The sequence below is a fragment of the Lepus europaeus genome, chromosome 21 (genome assembly GCF_033115175.1).
Source record: "Lepus europaeus isolate LE1 chromosome 21, mLepTim1.pri, whole genome shotgun sequence".
In the NCBI taxonomy this organism is placed as follows: Eukaryota; Metazoa; Chordata; class Mammalia; order Lagomorpha; family Leporidae; genus Lepus; species Lepus europaeus.
Genome location: NC_084847.1, coordinates 17,293,668 through 17,309,307, shown reverse-complemented (window position 1 = coordinate 17,309,307; position 15,640 = coordinate 17,293,668). Strand labels below are relative to the sequence as shown.

General features: G+C 41.3%; 1 protein-coding gene across 1 annotated transcript in view; it reads left to right on the top strand.

Annotated features, from left to right (window-relative positions):
- ACSM4 (acyl-CoA synthetase medium chain family member 4) overlaps positions 1–15,640 on the top strand; it is a 29,901-nt gene that overhangs the window by 11,180 nt on the left and 3,081 nt on the right. The window contains exons 5-13 of the mRNA XM_062180050.1: positions 4,629–4,772; positions 5,407–5,563; positions 8,430–8,509; positions 10,711–10,834; positions 12,188–12,268; positions 12,413–12,514; positions 12,961–13,088; positions 13,545–13,644; positions 15,148–15,267. Of these exons, the coding sequence (XP_062036034.1) occupies positions 4,629–4,772; positions 5,407–5,563; positions 8,430–8,509; positions 10,711–10,834; positions 12,188–12,268; positions 12,413–12,514; positions 12,961–13,088; positions 13,545–13,644; positions 15,148–15,267 (1,036 nt within the window). The remainder of the gene's footprint in view (positions 1–4,628; positions 4,773–5,406; positions 5,564–8,429; positions 8,510–10,710; positions 10,835–12,187; positions 12,269–12,412; positions 12,515–12,960; positions 13,089–13,544; positions 13,645–15,147; positions 15,268–15,640) is intronic.

Sequence of the window (15,640 nt, the reverse complement as noted above, 5' to 3'; positions counted from 1 at the left end):
GGGAGTGAACCAACGGAAGGAAGACCTTTCTCTCTGTCTCTCTCTGTCTGTAACTCTACCTGTCAAATTTAAAAAAAAAAAAAGAAAAGAAACAAAGAAACAAAGAAAGAGTTTACCAAGGCCTGTCCTAAATTATAAGCTCCAAGAAAGCAGAGACTTTGTCAGTTTGATCACTTTAGCCCCAGTCCCTAACTCAGAGCTGGTGCTTAAGAAATATTTACCGAATAAATGAATGAACAAAACAGATCATTTAACTCAGTTTTTATAGAAGAAATAGAGTTATTTATACTGTATGGATCTCGTGTTGTTTTGAGGGTAAAATAAGCCAATATATGAGAAAATGCTTCCTGAGCTGTTAAAAAGTGAATAAAATGTTAATTAATGGCATTATTTTTCAAAGAGGTGTTAAATAACTTCTATCTTTAAAAAAAAAAAAATCCTTCCAGAGAGGTTTATAGAAAGGGAAGGTATATAAACCCTTTGAATAACAGGGCAGTTTCCATTGTAAGGATGAAATTTTATCCCACTAATTAACGTAAACAAAATTCAATTGGTCAATTTTTGAATTCTCTCCCAAGGGCCACATTAGTGAATCCTGTTTGTGTCTTTTATAAGCTGTGTAACCTTGGGAAAATCAAGTAAATTTTTGAAACTCTGTATTCTACCCATAAAATGGGGATAAAAATAGTATCTACTTCATGGGGTTGTAGAAGAATCAAGTATGATAAAGTATAGAATGCTTAGCATAATGTCTGGCACAAAGTAATTACTCCATAAATATTACAGTAATTATCACTGCTATTACCAAATTCAACTTAACAAAGTCATTCAGCAGTGTCGTCATTCCGAAGGTAGTGGTATTCTGATTAATCAAATATGCATCTCCACCAGTAAAATATTTTTAACACACTCTCTAACACATCTATGTATGTATGTATGTATGTGTTTATAAATGGTGTACACATACTTCTGTGAATTATACAAATACCAGAAATGAAAACTTTAGAAAATGAGTGAAAAGATACAAATAAACGAAGCTCCTTTATTTTCTTCCTTGTAAGTGCTGCCCTGCACATTCCCTGAGCAACAAGCACCCCCACTTCAGACACCCCTTTAAAAAAAAAAGATTTTTATTTGAAAGGCAGAGTTACAGAGAGGCAGAGAGAGAGAGAAAGAGAGAGAGAAGTCCTCCACCCACTGGTTCACTCCCCAAATGGCCGCAATTGCCAGAACTGGGCTGATGTGAAACCAGGAGCCAGTAGCTGCCTCCGGGTCTCCCACGCAGGTACAGGGGCTCAAGTACTTGGGGCATCCTCCACTGCCCCCCTAGGCGACAGCAAATAGCAGGATCAGAAGTAGAGCAGCCTGGATTCAAATTGGCACCCACATAGAATACCGGCACTGCAGGTGGCGGCTTTACCTGCTATGCCACAGCCTGGCCTCACTTCAGAGACTCCTGTCCTGAACAACTCTGCAACATTCTATTGAGTCTCCAAGAGGTCTTAAAATTAACAGATTAAAAAGGACTGCAAACTCTCATGGATTTCAAATTGAAATGTGTACATTTTTGGGGGAGGTTTTCAAGTTGGAGGGAACCTCCACTTCAAACAATTCTGGAGTGTTATAATTTCAAAAAAGCCATGGATTTTTTGTTTCTCTAAAAGCTAAGGAAGGGATCATTGTGTTTCAGAAAACCACACAAAGCAATAATGAGGCCTAATGTTACATAGTTAGAGTCCATTTTCCTTTTAAGGAGTTAATTACATGGCCTTGCACCCTTCTGCTCCCAAGGATACAAGACCATGAACAACTTTCTAGACTATTCACGATGGGATAAAGTGCAAAATTATAGGCTGGATCAATCTTTTCTTTTTCTGTCCTAGTTCTATGAGCTAATAATCTTGTGTTCTGATCTTGAGGGAATCAATATAGTGTTCTAGGCGCAGGAACAGCATGAGTAAAAACAAAAGAGAACAAAACCAACCCACACAAAAATAAAATACACTAAGGTGTGCAAGGAATGGACTAAAGCCCTTCTGGGTAGCTGTATAACTAAATATGAGTCTGAGTGAAGGTTGGAAGAAGAAGAGGCCAGACTGTGAAATATTTCAAATGCCATGCTAAATATTAAAAACATGTGAACCATTGATGGCTTTTAATAAGCAAATGATCAAGGCTGATTTTGGATTTTAAACAGATTCCTCTGGCAACTGTATAAAGGATGAATTTGAGGAGGATCAAATTGGACCGAGACACCATCGTGGAGCCTAATCTAGGGTAGAGACTATGCAGATCTAAATCTGAGCTCTGGTGAATACGATGGAGGAAAGGGGGCAAACTAAAGAACCAGCAGGACTTGGAGAGACTGATGGGACATGGAAGTTGAAGGAAGAAGACATTAAGGCTGACCTGCTTTTTCATATGGGTGGTTGGGTGGATGGTGACTTAACTAATAAGCTGAAGGAAGAGCTAGCACAGGAGGTTAAGACAATGAGTTCAGAGTTGGACATACTGAGTTCAAAAGGTGTGTGAAAACTCAAATTATATCAGGGGTAAATATGAGCCTTAGACTTATGGAGGTAGATACAAATCTGGAAGTCATCAATATACAGTCAACTCCAAAAATCTGAAAAGAGAACTCAGAACTCAGATGTCCAGGGCAAATGACGTCAGTCAATAGAATCACTGCTTGAATATCTCCCTGGCACTCACAGATTGTATTTTTTTTTTTTTTAGTTAAAAACAAAAACAAAGAAACCCTAATATCAAGCATTTTCCATTTGTGTTGAGTTTACCGCCTTCCCACCATCACCAGTGTTTTAGATACTGTGAGGAAACCCTCCTCTTTCTAGTCAAACGTTGTGACTTCATCATATATTTATATCAATGCAACTGAATATTATTTTTCTATTTTGAGGGAAGAAATTAAGCTACCAAGGAAGCCATGTTAATATTTCATGAAATTATTTTTGACAATATAGTATATGTATATAGTAATCCTCTTTGGCTTACAGTTTCAATGGCAATCTTATGAATTTATTATCAAGATTAATTAAAATGACATCCTTGTCCCTATTTCCTTCAACCAGGGAATTTAAGAATATGATACAAGAGTCTCAAAAATTCTTAGATATTAGATCAGTTATATATCACTGAGTAACAAGGCATCCCCAAACTTAGTGATGCAAAGCAGCAATCACTTTGCTCACGGTCCTTCAGGTCAGAAAAGCACACAGGGCTCAGCAGGGCAGCTGGTATTTACTAGGACTGGAGCACCCATGGAGAGTTCATCTACTGCCTGTCAGTTCAGGCTCCTCCACTGTGCGGCACATGGCCTCCTCTTCCAGCAGGGCAGTTTGAACTATGGTTGTGGTGTTGCCCCACATCTATCCCAGGGAAAGGGAAGGCTATGAAGTCTCTTGAGGCCTGGGCTGAGAAATCCCAGAATTTTGGCTATATTGTAGTCATCAAAGCAAGTCACAAGGCTAGTCCAGATGCAAGGAGAGGATACATGGTCCACCCTTCAAAATGAGGGAATGGCATATGTACTGGTACAAAAGTATATCAAAGGAACTGTTGGTACTATCTACACACAAACAATCTTATAGAGATTGCTACCAGTTAGAATACTTTTGGTTTTAGTAACCCAAGAAGTGACTGGAACAATACAAAGAATTTTATTATCTCACAGATAAGAAGCACAAAGGTAAGATGAACTGAGGGAGGGCTGACTGATTCAGTGTTTGATGAAGTTAACATGGACCCAAATTCATTCATCTTTCCATCATGCCATTCTCAGTATGACGGTTAGGGTGGTTTCAGACATGTTTCAAACATGCTGAAGATACTGAACAAAAGCTAAGTAACAGTTTGATTCAAAAGCCAAAGGATCTTCCTTTAAGTATAAAAGATTCTGAAATATTAATTTACAAAGATGCAATATTTATTTTTAAAAATTCACAGATTTTTTAAAACTAAAAAAAAAAAATTAAAAATCATTTAGGGGGTCTGGCATTGTGGTGCAGCTCAATGCCAGTATCCCATATGAGTGCCAGTTCAAGTTCTTGCTGCTCTGCTTCCTATCCAGCTCCCTGTTAATGAGCCTGAGAAAGCAGCAGAAAAGGCCCAAGTACATGGGCCCCTGCCACCCGTATAAGAGATCCAGATGGGGTTCCAGACTCCTGGTTTTTGTCTGGCCCAGCCCCAGCCATTGTAGTCATTTGGGAAATAAGCCAGTGGGTAGAAGATTCCCGCTCCCCTCTCTAACTCTGTCTTTCAAATAAATAAATACATCTTTTTAAAAAATCACTTAGGAAATGATGTTTAAATAAAGGAAATGCAGCTTCATTGGTTACCTATTTGGAAAGCTATTTTGGGTATTTAATTGGCTTATAGGAAGATGAAGCTAAGAAAAGAAGAGGAATATTTATTTGAGTCGTTAAATCTTTGTACTGATCTTCAAAGTCCCTCCAAGATAGAGGAGTTCCTCAAGGGAAGCTTTGGATCAGGTTCAGTTCCATTAACTCTCTTCTGGTTAACAAGATGGCCAAGTAGTAGAGTAAAAGAAATATCAGCGTCAATACTACTCTGCCAATTTTTGCCACCATCTTGGGGTCCATGTTTTGCAGGTCTGCCTCTGAAGAGCATAGCTGTGTAGAGACAGGAAGTCAAGAACCAATGGCCATTTATTTCACCAGTGGGACCACAGGCTCTCCCAAGATGGCACAGCACTCTCAAAGCAGTCTTGGCATTGGATACACCCTTTGCGGAAGGTAGGGAGAGGATCCTGCTTTCAGTAAATTGTGTTTGAGTTGCTAACATGCATATCAAACTGCCTAACTGACACCTCTTCTTGAATGGCAATAAGCTATCTTCAAAATCACATCTATAAAACAGAACTCTTGCTGTCCCTGCCTCACCCCTAGCTCAGTAAATGGCACCATCTAACCAACCAATTAAGCAAGAATTTAGTAATAAATACTGATTCAATCCCATGATACTATGTCTGGCTCCTTCTCCTTATTTCAGGCAAATCTACCCACCCAGAAAGGCCTTACTCCAAGAAAGATTAATGTGAAACTCTCATAATACCCTGTTTTATTTTCTGCATTGAATTTATCATTATCTGATATGACAATATTTATTTATATTCTTAACTCACTTTATTGTATAATTATTATCCATTTCCATAAAATGAGAGTTCTGCTCTCCTTTGATCACTATTGTAGAGCAATGCCTGACACATAATATCTGGTCAATAAATAGTCATTACCTCAATAGGCAAACTCAGAAAACTGTGCTAAACCCAGCCTCCCACTTCACTCTCAGACCACCAACAAGGTTCTAGGGCAAGTTTGCTTGCTTTCCAAATGCTTTCAAATTTATTTTTTATTTTTGTCTGTTTAGATACTGGCTGGATTTGAAGTCCTCAGATATCATATGGAACATGTCTGACACTGGCTGGATCAAGGCCGCCATTGGCAGCGTGTTTTCTTCTTGGCTTCAGGGGGCCTGTGTTTTTGTGCATCGGATGGCCCAGTTTGACACTGATACTTTCCTAGATGTAAGTCATGACCTTCAGCTACATTTGCCTTTACAGCTCCTCCACATCTCCCAGAGGCCACAGAGACATAATCTCTTAAGCAGGCAAGGCTTCTTGAAATCATTCTTTTAAAGAAGCAAAGTCTACCTGGCTTTTGAAAATATTTAACAGAGTCTTGGGGGAACATTCACAATACAGGCATGAAATCCAGATTACTGCTTCAAATTGCTGAGAATTTGCTAGTGTCACTGAATCTGTGGCTGTGACTACTCTAATCTGTACCCTGGTTCTAAATAATAGATTAGAATTCTCCGGTCTAAACAAATCTTTCATTTCTGATTCAGTGAAACAAAGATAATAGCTGGTAAATCTGAATTCCTGAGTGGAGATTAAGGGTGCGGTGGCCTTTCTCCCAGAGTAGCTACTTCTATTATCCTCTCACCCTGTGTTTCTCACTTTCTTAATTCTCAGAACACAGCACTCTTTTGGAAACCAGGCATTTGCCTTCTTGGCCAAAGACGACTAGACTAGGATATCAGATGGATTTAGCCTATAGAAAAATGTGATCAGTACAACTATGTTTCAACCAAGAAAAATCAATTCAGTTTAATTATATAAGTATTATTATATACCTACCACACCTGTGTGTGAACAGAAGCTGTTCACCAAATTATTTTGCTAACCGATTTGAGAAGGCAGTTTGAGGGTCTTAACAGAAATGCAGGGTATCATAAGATTTGGGACCTCTACCTGAAGTGTGCAAAGTGCAATGAAGAAGATAAGTTAACTCTACAGTTTCTTTTTTTTTTTTTTTTTTTTGACAGGCAGAGTGGACAGTGAGAGAGAGAGACAGAGAGAAAGGTCTTCCTTTGCCGTTGGTTCACCCTCCAATGGCCGCCGCGGTTGGCGCGCTGCGGCCGGTGCACCGCGCTGATCCGATGGCAGGAACCAGGTGCTTCTCCTGGTCTCCCATGGGGTGCAGGGCCCAGGCACCTGGGCCATCCTCCACTGCACTCCCTGGCCACAGCAGAGAGCTGGCCTGGAAGAGGGGCAACCAGGACAGAATCCGGTGCCCCAACCGGGACTAGAACCCGGTGTGCCGGCGCCGCAAGGCGGAGGATTAGCCTATTGAGCCACAGCGCCGGCTACAAAGCAGAAATTTTTAAGTGCTATCAAATTTAATTTTAAATGCTACAAAAGCCTTCATAAATTTATTCTATTCTTAAATAAATACATTACACTTAGAAAAAAAGCAATTAGAATCTAGGAACCAAGTGTACACAGTAGAGGTGTTCATTTATAGATAAAGTTATTCTATGACAATCAAGATAGCCTATACACACATCTTGAGAGTCCTCTCTCAAATGCTTACATTTCATACACATTGTCAATATGTTAAATGACATGGTGGAACTTGTTCCTCTAGAAAGAGGACCTCTAAAACATTAGTATTTCTCTAGATTTAAAATGCCTACACCATTACATGATTTAAGGAATTGGAGGTTTAATTGAGTTCCCAAAAATTTAAGCCACTAAGAAAAGGCCAATGTTGTGGTATAGTTGGTCAAGCTGCCGCATGCAATGCGGGCATCCCTTATGGGTGCTGGTTCTAGAACTGGCTGCTCCATTTCCAATCCAGCTCCCTACGAATGCACCTGGGAAAGCAGTGGAAGATGGCCCACATGCTTGGGTCCTTGTACCCACGTGGGAGACCTGGAAGAATCTCCTGACTCCGGGCTACAGCCTGACCCAGCTCTGGTTGATGTGGCTATTTAGGGAGTGAACCAGCAGATGGAAGACCTCTCTCTCTCTGTCTCATTCACCCTTTCTCTCTAACTCTGCCTTTCAAATAAAATAAAAAGAAATATTTTTTTTTAAAAAAGGCCTTGAAAAATGCATATGTCTGCCTTTATCCATCCACACAAAAGGACATATCCTTTTACAGGAATTATGCTGAGAAGGGCCCAGTAGGCTATTTTATACATTCAGAGTAAGTGCTATATATGAATATATGAGTATATGAGGAGTCTCTAAAATGTTCACAGAAAATGTTTATTATGAAAAAAAATTAGATGTGGAGTTCAAAATTTATGTGTACCATAATAAACTATCTTTTCATTTCATTTTCTATGAACTTTTAGAGTACTCCTGTACAGGCAGAGGTTATAAAATTCCACTATGGAAGGCAACTTGTAGCCCTGAAGTAAAATAAAAAATTGTCAGCTTTCAAAACACTTACGCTGCTTACTAAGGAAGTTTATTTTGGATCACGGTTTTGGATGTTCATAGTCCAAGATCAGGCAGGCTCTACTGGTTTGGTATCTGATGAGGCTGAGGTATGGCAAAGAGGAAGCATGTGCAGAGGAACCATCACAGAGTGAGCCAGGAAGCAGAACAAGCAGCTGGGCCCAACTCAGGTTTTCATAACTAAACCTCTCATAAGAACAGCTTTCTGAGGGCTCGCCCCCAGTGGCCTAAGGTCCTCTCACCAGGCCCCACTCCTAAACACCATAATTGGATTTAGTTTCCATCCTCTTAATATCATTAGTTTATGACTTTGGGGTTTAAATAACTGTATGAATTCAGCATCCAAATCTTTTTCAAACCATAGCACCAGTTCATACCTTGAGTTGTTCTGAAACTCCACAGGTGAATCAATTACTTGTTAAATTTGATTGTGTATGTCTGTTTCTATAACATATACACTTCTTTCCAACAACTGGAAATTCCCAACACACAGTCACATAGTAATAAATGATAAATATTTGCTTTCTTGTTTCAGTAGTGATTATGAGATGGGCATAAATTAATGAAAGAGAATGAGAAGATGCATTAGTTGTGGCCCTAAGTAATGCTTTTGACATCTGTGTCTTTCTTTCCCATTCAGACGCTTACCACTTACCCCATCACTACTCTGTGCAGTGCTCCCACTGTGTATCGGATGCTTGTGCAGAAGGACCTCAAGAGGTACTTGGGCAGAAATCTCCATTTGAACCACACACAAAAGCTATATCGTTCAGCTTCACAGACCTCCCCCTTTCAGCACAGAGCAGATCTTCCCAATCTCACCATAATTGTCATTTTGGATTGAATAATTCTGTTATGTGGAGCTGTCCAGTGCATTGAGTAGAGGATACTTGAGCAGCATCTCTAGCCTTTACCTCCTAGATGCCAGTGTATCTCTCCTGATTTGGGACAACCAGAGATGTCCTTAGACATTGCCCAGTATCTCTGGGAGGTGGGACAAAATTGTCCATCAGCTTAAGAACCACTGGGATAGATTCCAGGGGGCAACTGGACATTTTTCTAGGACAACCTAAATCCTACAGTCTCTTTCAAAGAAGTTTGTCCACTACTACCACTCTTTTAGAAACACTGTAATTTGAGCCGGCGCCATGGCTAATCCTCCGCCTAGCAGCACCAGCACACCGGGTTCTAGTCCCGGTCGGGGCACCGGATTCTGTCCCGGTTGCCCCTCTTCCAGGCCAGGTCTTTGCTATGGCCTGGGAGTGCAGTGGAGGATGGCCCAAGTCCTTGGGCCCTGCACCCCATGGGAGACCAGGAGAAGCACCTGGCTCCTGCCTGTGGATCAGCACGGTGCACCAGCCACAGTGCGCCGGCTGCGGCGGCCATTGGAGGGTGAACCAATGGCAAAGGAAGACCTTTCTGTCTCTCTGTCTCTCTCTCACTGTCCACTCTGCCTGTCAAAAAAAAAAAAAAAACCAAACAAACAAACAAACAAAAAAACCACACTGTAATTTAAAAACAGCCCAAACAAAACAGAAACATAAAATAAATATATTTATACTTCTTTGAAGAAAAGCTAATGAGGGTTATATTCAATTTATCCAAATTACCCAAACATCCAATAGCTGCAATGTATATTTATTAAACTAATTCAAATGGTATACATGGGGGAAAGAGAAAGGAAGAGAGAAACAATGTAAGTAGTGCAGGCTTGTCTACCCTCTGCCCCCACCAAAGTGTGGATGCCCAGGAGGGAAGTTCTGTGATTAGAATATATCAGATGTGAATCATCTCTTCTCTTAGTGTCAGCTCCCTTGTAGCCCTCAAAATGTGATCTTCTTCATATTTCAAGGGTAATTGCAGGAGCTCTTTATGGATTACTTTGAACACGCATGATTCATGTCTTACCTACACCTTCCCACTCACTAGAACTTCACAGTATGAGAACTGGGCTGTCTCAGGCTTTCTCAGCTGAGTCCAATAAGGCCAGTGGTTGAAAGATCAAGCTCAGGGAGTTGATGTGGTGTAGGGGGTAAGGCTGCTGCCTGAGATGCTGGCATCCTCTATGGGTACCAGTTCACGTCCTAGCTACTTTACTTCCAATCCAGTGCCCTTGTAATGGCTGGGGAAAAGCAGCAGAGCATGGCCCAGATATTTGGATCCCAGGGAGATCTGGAGGAAGTTCTAGGCTCCTGGCCTAACCCTAGCTGTTGTGACCATCTGGGGAGTGAATCAGTGAATGGAAGACCTCCCTTTCTCCATCCCTCTTTCTGTAACTCTGCCTTTTGAATAAATAATAAATAAATTGTAAAACACACACACACACAAACACACACACACACAAAAGACCAAGCTCAAAGTCAATCATGTAAGGCTCTGCTCTTTCCTAAAAGTGTGACCTCAGACACTCAAGATGCCCTTGCTCAGCCTCAGTCAACTTCACCCATAGGAGGAGATTAAGAACCACCACCTCAGAGGCATGGTGACACCAGACCAATGAGTAGTAATGGAAAGTTATTTCCTTATCTGTAAAACAGAGGTTGAGAGGATGCTAAGAGCTCTCCTGAAACTGTCTCAACACAGCACCTGCTCAGTTGTATCATTTGTCTAATAAATACTTAATAATACATAAAAATACCATTAATATTTTTTTCCACCTTTTTCCTTAACAGCTAAATTCTCCACCTGCTAAGATTTAAGCTCCTTCTGAAATCATTGTTTCAATCACTAATATGCCTACATTCCTAGAACAATGTCTGGCAACATAGTTAAGGGTCCAACAAATATTCACTGAATGAAATTTCCTAAGACTTGCCTCTCCTAGTTCCTTGGCTTCTTGCTTGAATGTCCTGATTATCTTGCAGTTAATGCTACTCGGGGGTTTTTTTCCCCAAAGACCAAATGCAACTTTCTCTCTCCAGATATAAATTCAAGAATTTACGGCACTGCTTGACCGGAGGAGAGCCACTCAATCCAGAGGTGCTGGAACAGTGGAAGGCACAAACTGGGCTGGAGCTGTACGAGGGCTACGGACAGACAGAAGTGGTATTATTTCAAGAGCAACGTTGGACATACTAGGAGCTGTTCAGCCCCGTGACTGTCAACTGAGCTCTTAAAGTGCCCTAATCATGCTCTAGTTTCCCAGAATACCTTACCTTGTCAGTTGTTAGCAAAACTTGTGACTTGCTCAGTTGGGTTTGGCTGAAGGCTGTGATTATTTCACACAGTCTTTCTGCCCCCTCTCCATTAAGGAGAAATTTCAGGGGTCTTAGGGGTTGGTGAAGTTCATAACTGTGCTGGAAAGGATGCCCCTGAGTGCCTCCATGGGGAATCTATTCCAATATGTGCTTAATGGAGTCTAAAGTGGTTTTCAAAAGTGTGGTCCTCAAACCAGCAGAATCAGCATCATCTGGAGTTTTGATAGAAATGCACATTCCTGGGGCTGGCATTGTAGCATAGTGAGGAAAGCCACTGCCCATGACACTGGCATCCCATATGGGTGCTGGTTTGAGTACCGGCTGCTCCATTTCTGATCCAGCTCCCTGCTGCTGGCCTGAGAAAAGCAGCAGAAGATGGCCCAAGAGTTTGGGCCCCTGTCACCTACATGGGAGATCTGGAGGATGCTCCTGGCTTTGGCCTGACCCAGCACTGACCATTGTGGCCATCTGGGGAGTGAACCAGCAGATAGAAAATCTTTCTCTCTCTGTGCCTCCTTCTAACTCTGACTTTAAAAATAACTAAATAAATATTTTTTAAAAGATATGCGAATTCCTAGACCCCCATCCTACTCCCACTAAATCAGAAACTCCCGGTGATTGTGATATACATCCGAAGTTAAGAACTAGTGGCCGCCCCTGTGTGACCTCATGCCCCTACCTGGCCACACCTGGGTGCCTACCACCCAATCAGGTTAATTAACCACTCCCCCTTGGAAGTGGGTTAAAAGCCTGGGACATGGTGTGTCCCGCCCTTCTCTTCTTGGCCCTGGCTTCTTGCTGGGAGAGGGCTGGCTGTAGCCCTGCGCCTCCAGGGCACGTGGCCTTCGGGCCACCCGCCCTAGGCTTCCTGGCATAGATGCTCCTCCATGTGGCTGGTTCCTGGTGCTCAGTATGAACCCAGATTTACCTCTCTCTCTTAGATAAAGCTCTCACTCTCCTATGATTTATCTCACTGAATAAAAGCCTAAAATGTAAAAAAAAAAAAAAAACACACACACACACACACACAACAAAACCACCAACAACAAAAAAACTAGTGGCCTAAAACAACATTTCAGAAGATGAGCTGCACATAGGGAAAATGATCCAGAACTGAATCTTAAGTCTCACTGTCATAATATAAATATCTACAGAAAATGAATTTTTACACACGTATATCTAAAACATGTCTTCTCAACAGGGAATAATTTGTGCCAATCAGAAGGGACAAGAAATTAAACCAGGATCAATGGGGAAAGGAGTGCTGCCCTATGATGTCCAGGTGGGTTGAGAAAATATCTCACTGGCCCACAAAAGAAGGTGAAGGTTTTACAGTTTTCTGCTACTTATTACACAACTATTTATAATCCATTCCCATTTTGTGTAAAGAACATTTTAATAACCCAAACTGTTTCTTTCATTCTAGATTATAGATGAAAATGGCAGTGTCCTACCACCTGGCAAGGAGGGGGAAATTGCCCTCAGAGTCAAGTCTATACGGCCCTTCTGTTTCTTTTCTGAATATGTGGTATGAGCATGTGGGTAGTGCTAGTCACACTTGAATACAGACACGAGTTTCAAATTTCATTTCCACCATATCCTGCTATATAACCCTGGGCAAGTAACAAATTCCAAGTCTATTTACTCAGCTGTAAAATGGGGAGAGTACCACCTAAGAGTACTGCAAAGATGACAGTCCATGTCTAAGAAAACAGGTTCGGCACGTGTCCTCACAAGGAAAACTGGAAAGGCTGAGGCCTGGGAGGATTGGGGGCATTAGAGGCAGAAGAAGGGTTTACTTTTTATTATACCCTTTTAGACCTTTTGTATTTTGTAGGAGGAATTATCTTTTTTGAAAAAAAACTTATTTTTCTTTAGAAGTACAATGTGTAATGCACTAGTCACTTAATGGGTATCATACCCCTATCTCTGTTGTATCCAAACTAATCCCCAAATATCATCTCTGATTACTAGGACAATCCAGAGAAGACTGCTGCCACAATAAGAGGAGACTTTTATGTCACTGGAGACAGAGGAGTAATGGACACTGATGGGTATTTCTGGTTTGTCGGCAGAGCAGATGATGTCATCATATCCTCTGGGTTTGTGCATCTGCCACTCTTAGAACGGAACAAGTTGCCAGCGCCGCGGCTCACTAGGCTAATCCTCCGCCTTGCGGTGCTGGCACACCGGGTTCTAGTCCCGGTCGGGGCACCGATCCTGTCCCGGTTGCCCCTCTTCCAGGCCAGCTCTCTGCTGTGGCCAGGGAGTGCAGTGGAGGATGGCCCAAGTGCTTGGGCCCTGCACCCCATGGGAGACCAGGATAAGCACCTGGCTCCTGCCATCGGATCAGCGCGATGCGCAGGTCGCAGCGCCAGCCGCGGCGGCCATTGGAGGGTGAACCAACGGCAAAAGGAAGACCTTTCTCTCTGTCTCTCTCTCTCACTATCCACTCTGCCTGTCAAAAAAAAAAAAAAAAAAAAGAACGGAACAAGTTGTCAGAGAAGGGGATCTCCTCCTTGGGGGTACAGTGCTCAAAGCTTTCTTTTCCTGTTCAGGTACCGTATCGGGCCATTTGAGGTGGAGAGTGCACTCATCGAGCACCCAGCAGTTGTTGAATCGGCTGTTGTCAGTAGTCCAGATCCAATCCGCGGAGAGGTAGCGTGAATGCCACTGATTAAAGCAGCAATTGCATATTTTTAAGTTCTATCCATTTAACCATGTTCAAGATCACATCAAGATTAATCATTTAATTCTCATTAATGAGGCACAGAAATGGCAAAAAAAAAAAAATGTATCCTATACAATCAACTTAGCAAATGAATTCTGTCCCTTAAGAGGTATACTAGGATTTTTCAGTGGTGAGTGACAAAAATTCAACCACCAACTTATTTAATTCAAAAGAAAAAAAATTTTTTTGTTCATATTAGTAAGAGGTATTCAGGAACATTTACATTCAAGAGTTCATGTGAAGTTGGCAAGAGTTAGGTTCTCCTTTTTTACTCTGCTATTTCTTATGTTGGCTCCATTTGAGCCTGTTCTTTCTACTTGACAGCAACCAATTCCAGACTTACACAGCTTGACAACCTTCCCCGCCCCTCTAGGAAAACAGCACGCTTTCTTTCCAATCATTTCACACAAACCTTAGGATCTCCTTTGGCTATCTTAGATCACATCTCCAGCCAACATGATCCGAGGAACGGTATGCCCACTGGCCAGACTTTCTTTCCCCATGAAAGTTTCCTACAGACTCAGCAAGTGGCAAGATGTCAAAACAGCACATCTAAAATCCTCCTTTCACACATTTCTTTCTGTATCTCCCTCTCACAGACCAGTAAGCCACTGCAGTGACACTACAGATACCATACTATCACCTCTTATACACTCTCAAGTCTTGATCTATTCCATTCTCCAAAGTATTTTCCTCTTGCTATCATATTCTCATTCTCTTAATATAATTGATCGAAGCTGATCAGCTGAAGTAAGCACCAACTGGAATTGATGTACGAATAATAATAAGCTTAGTCATCTCAAACACTAGGTAACTGCTGAGTTTTAAACACCATTACAGAGAGAAACAAAAACAAGGCCATGATGCTCCTAAATGTGTATATATGTAATACATGAAATGTGGTCCCCGTATATAAATGCAAAAATTATTTTTTAAAAATACAAGGCAAGAAAGGCCTCTTAGAGATAAGGCAGTCTTTCCTGATATAGTATCCTTCCCAGATTAGGCCTCCCAAAATGCCCTTCAAATCCTATACTCTAGAGTCTCCATTATTCCTCAATGGTATGCTTCCAGCAATGAGGATTTGACAGAGTAAGTGACCATCTATAAATTCAGGACTGCCTTTCCTGTATAATAAATAGGACCAGTATGACTGCAATGGTAAATACATGCATGACATTAAAATAGAACATGGCAGTTAGCTGTACGAACTGCACTCCTTACACTCACATGACATTCATCTCTATTAGATCTCACAAATCTCACTTTATCATTATATCCGAGCTTCATTCCTAGGTGATGTCTGGTATTTGCAAGTCATCATTCAAGCTATTAATAAGTAGTTAGTACCTGTGTTCCGCATTGGTTCCAAAACCCTTCGTGTGTCTGAAAAACAAACACAGTAACATAAATTGACTTTCCTATTGCAGGTGGTGAAAGCTTTTGTTGTCTTATCAGCACCCTTTAAATCCTCCAATCTAGAGGAATTAACTCTTGAGCTTCAGGATCATGTTAAAAAATCAACTGCACCTTACAAATATCCAAGAAAGGTAAGTGCTTGGCCCAAAAGTTAAGTTTGTGTTACTAAACTAGGGTTTATGCTAATATGAGGGGTGTTCAAAATGTTTGTGGAAAAGTGGAATTAAAAGATTAAAAAAAATAATGTAAAGTATTATTCAACATAGGTTCCATAAAGATTGAGATCTTTTTGTAAGCAATGATGTCAGCCATTTAGTCCATCCCTAAAGAACTGAGGTTCCTGGTAATCTGTCAGTGCAGTCTTTTTTTTTTTTTTTCCATTACTAACTGAAGAAAAACAGGTGCCTTTAAAGATTAAGAGTAGGAAACAAAAAGAAGTCAGAAGGAGCTAAATCAGGACTCAAAAGTGGCTGCCTAATTATTCCCCTCTAACTCTCACAAGAT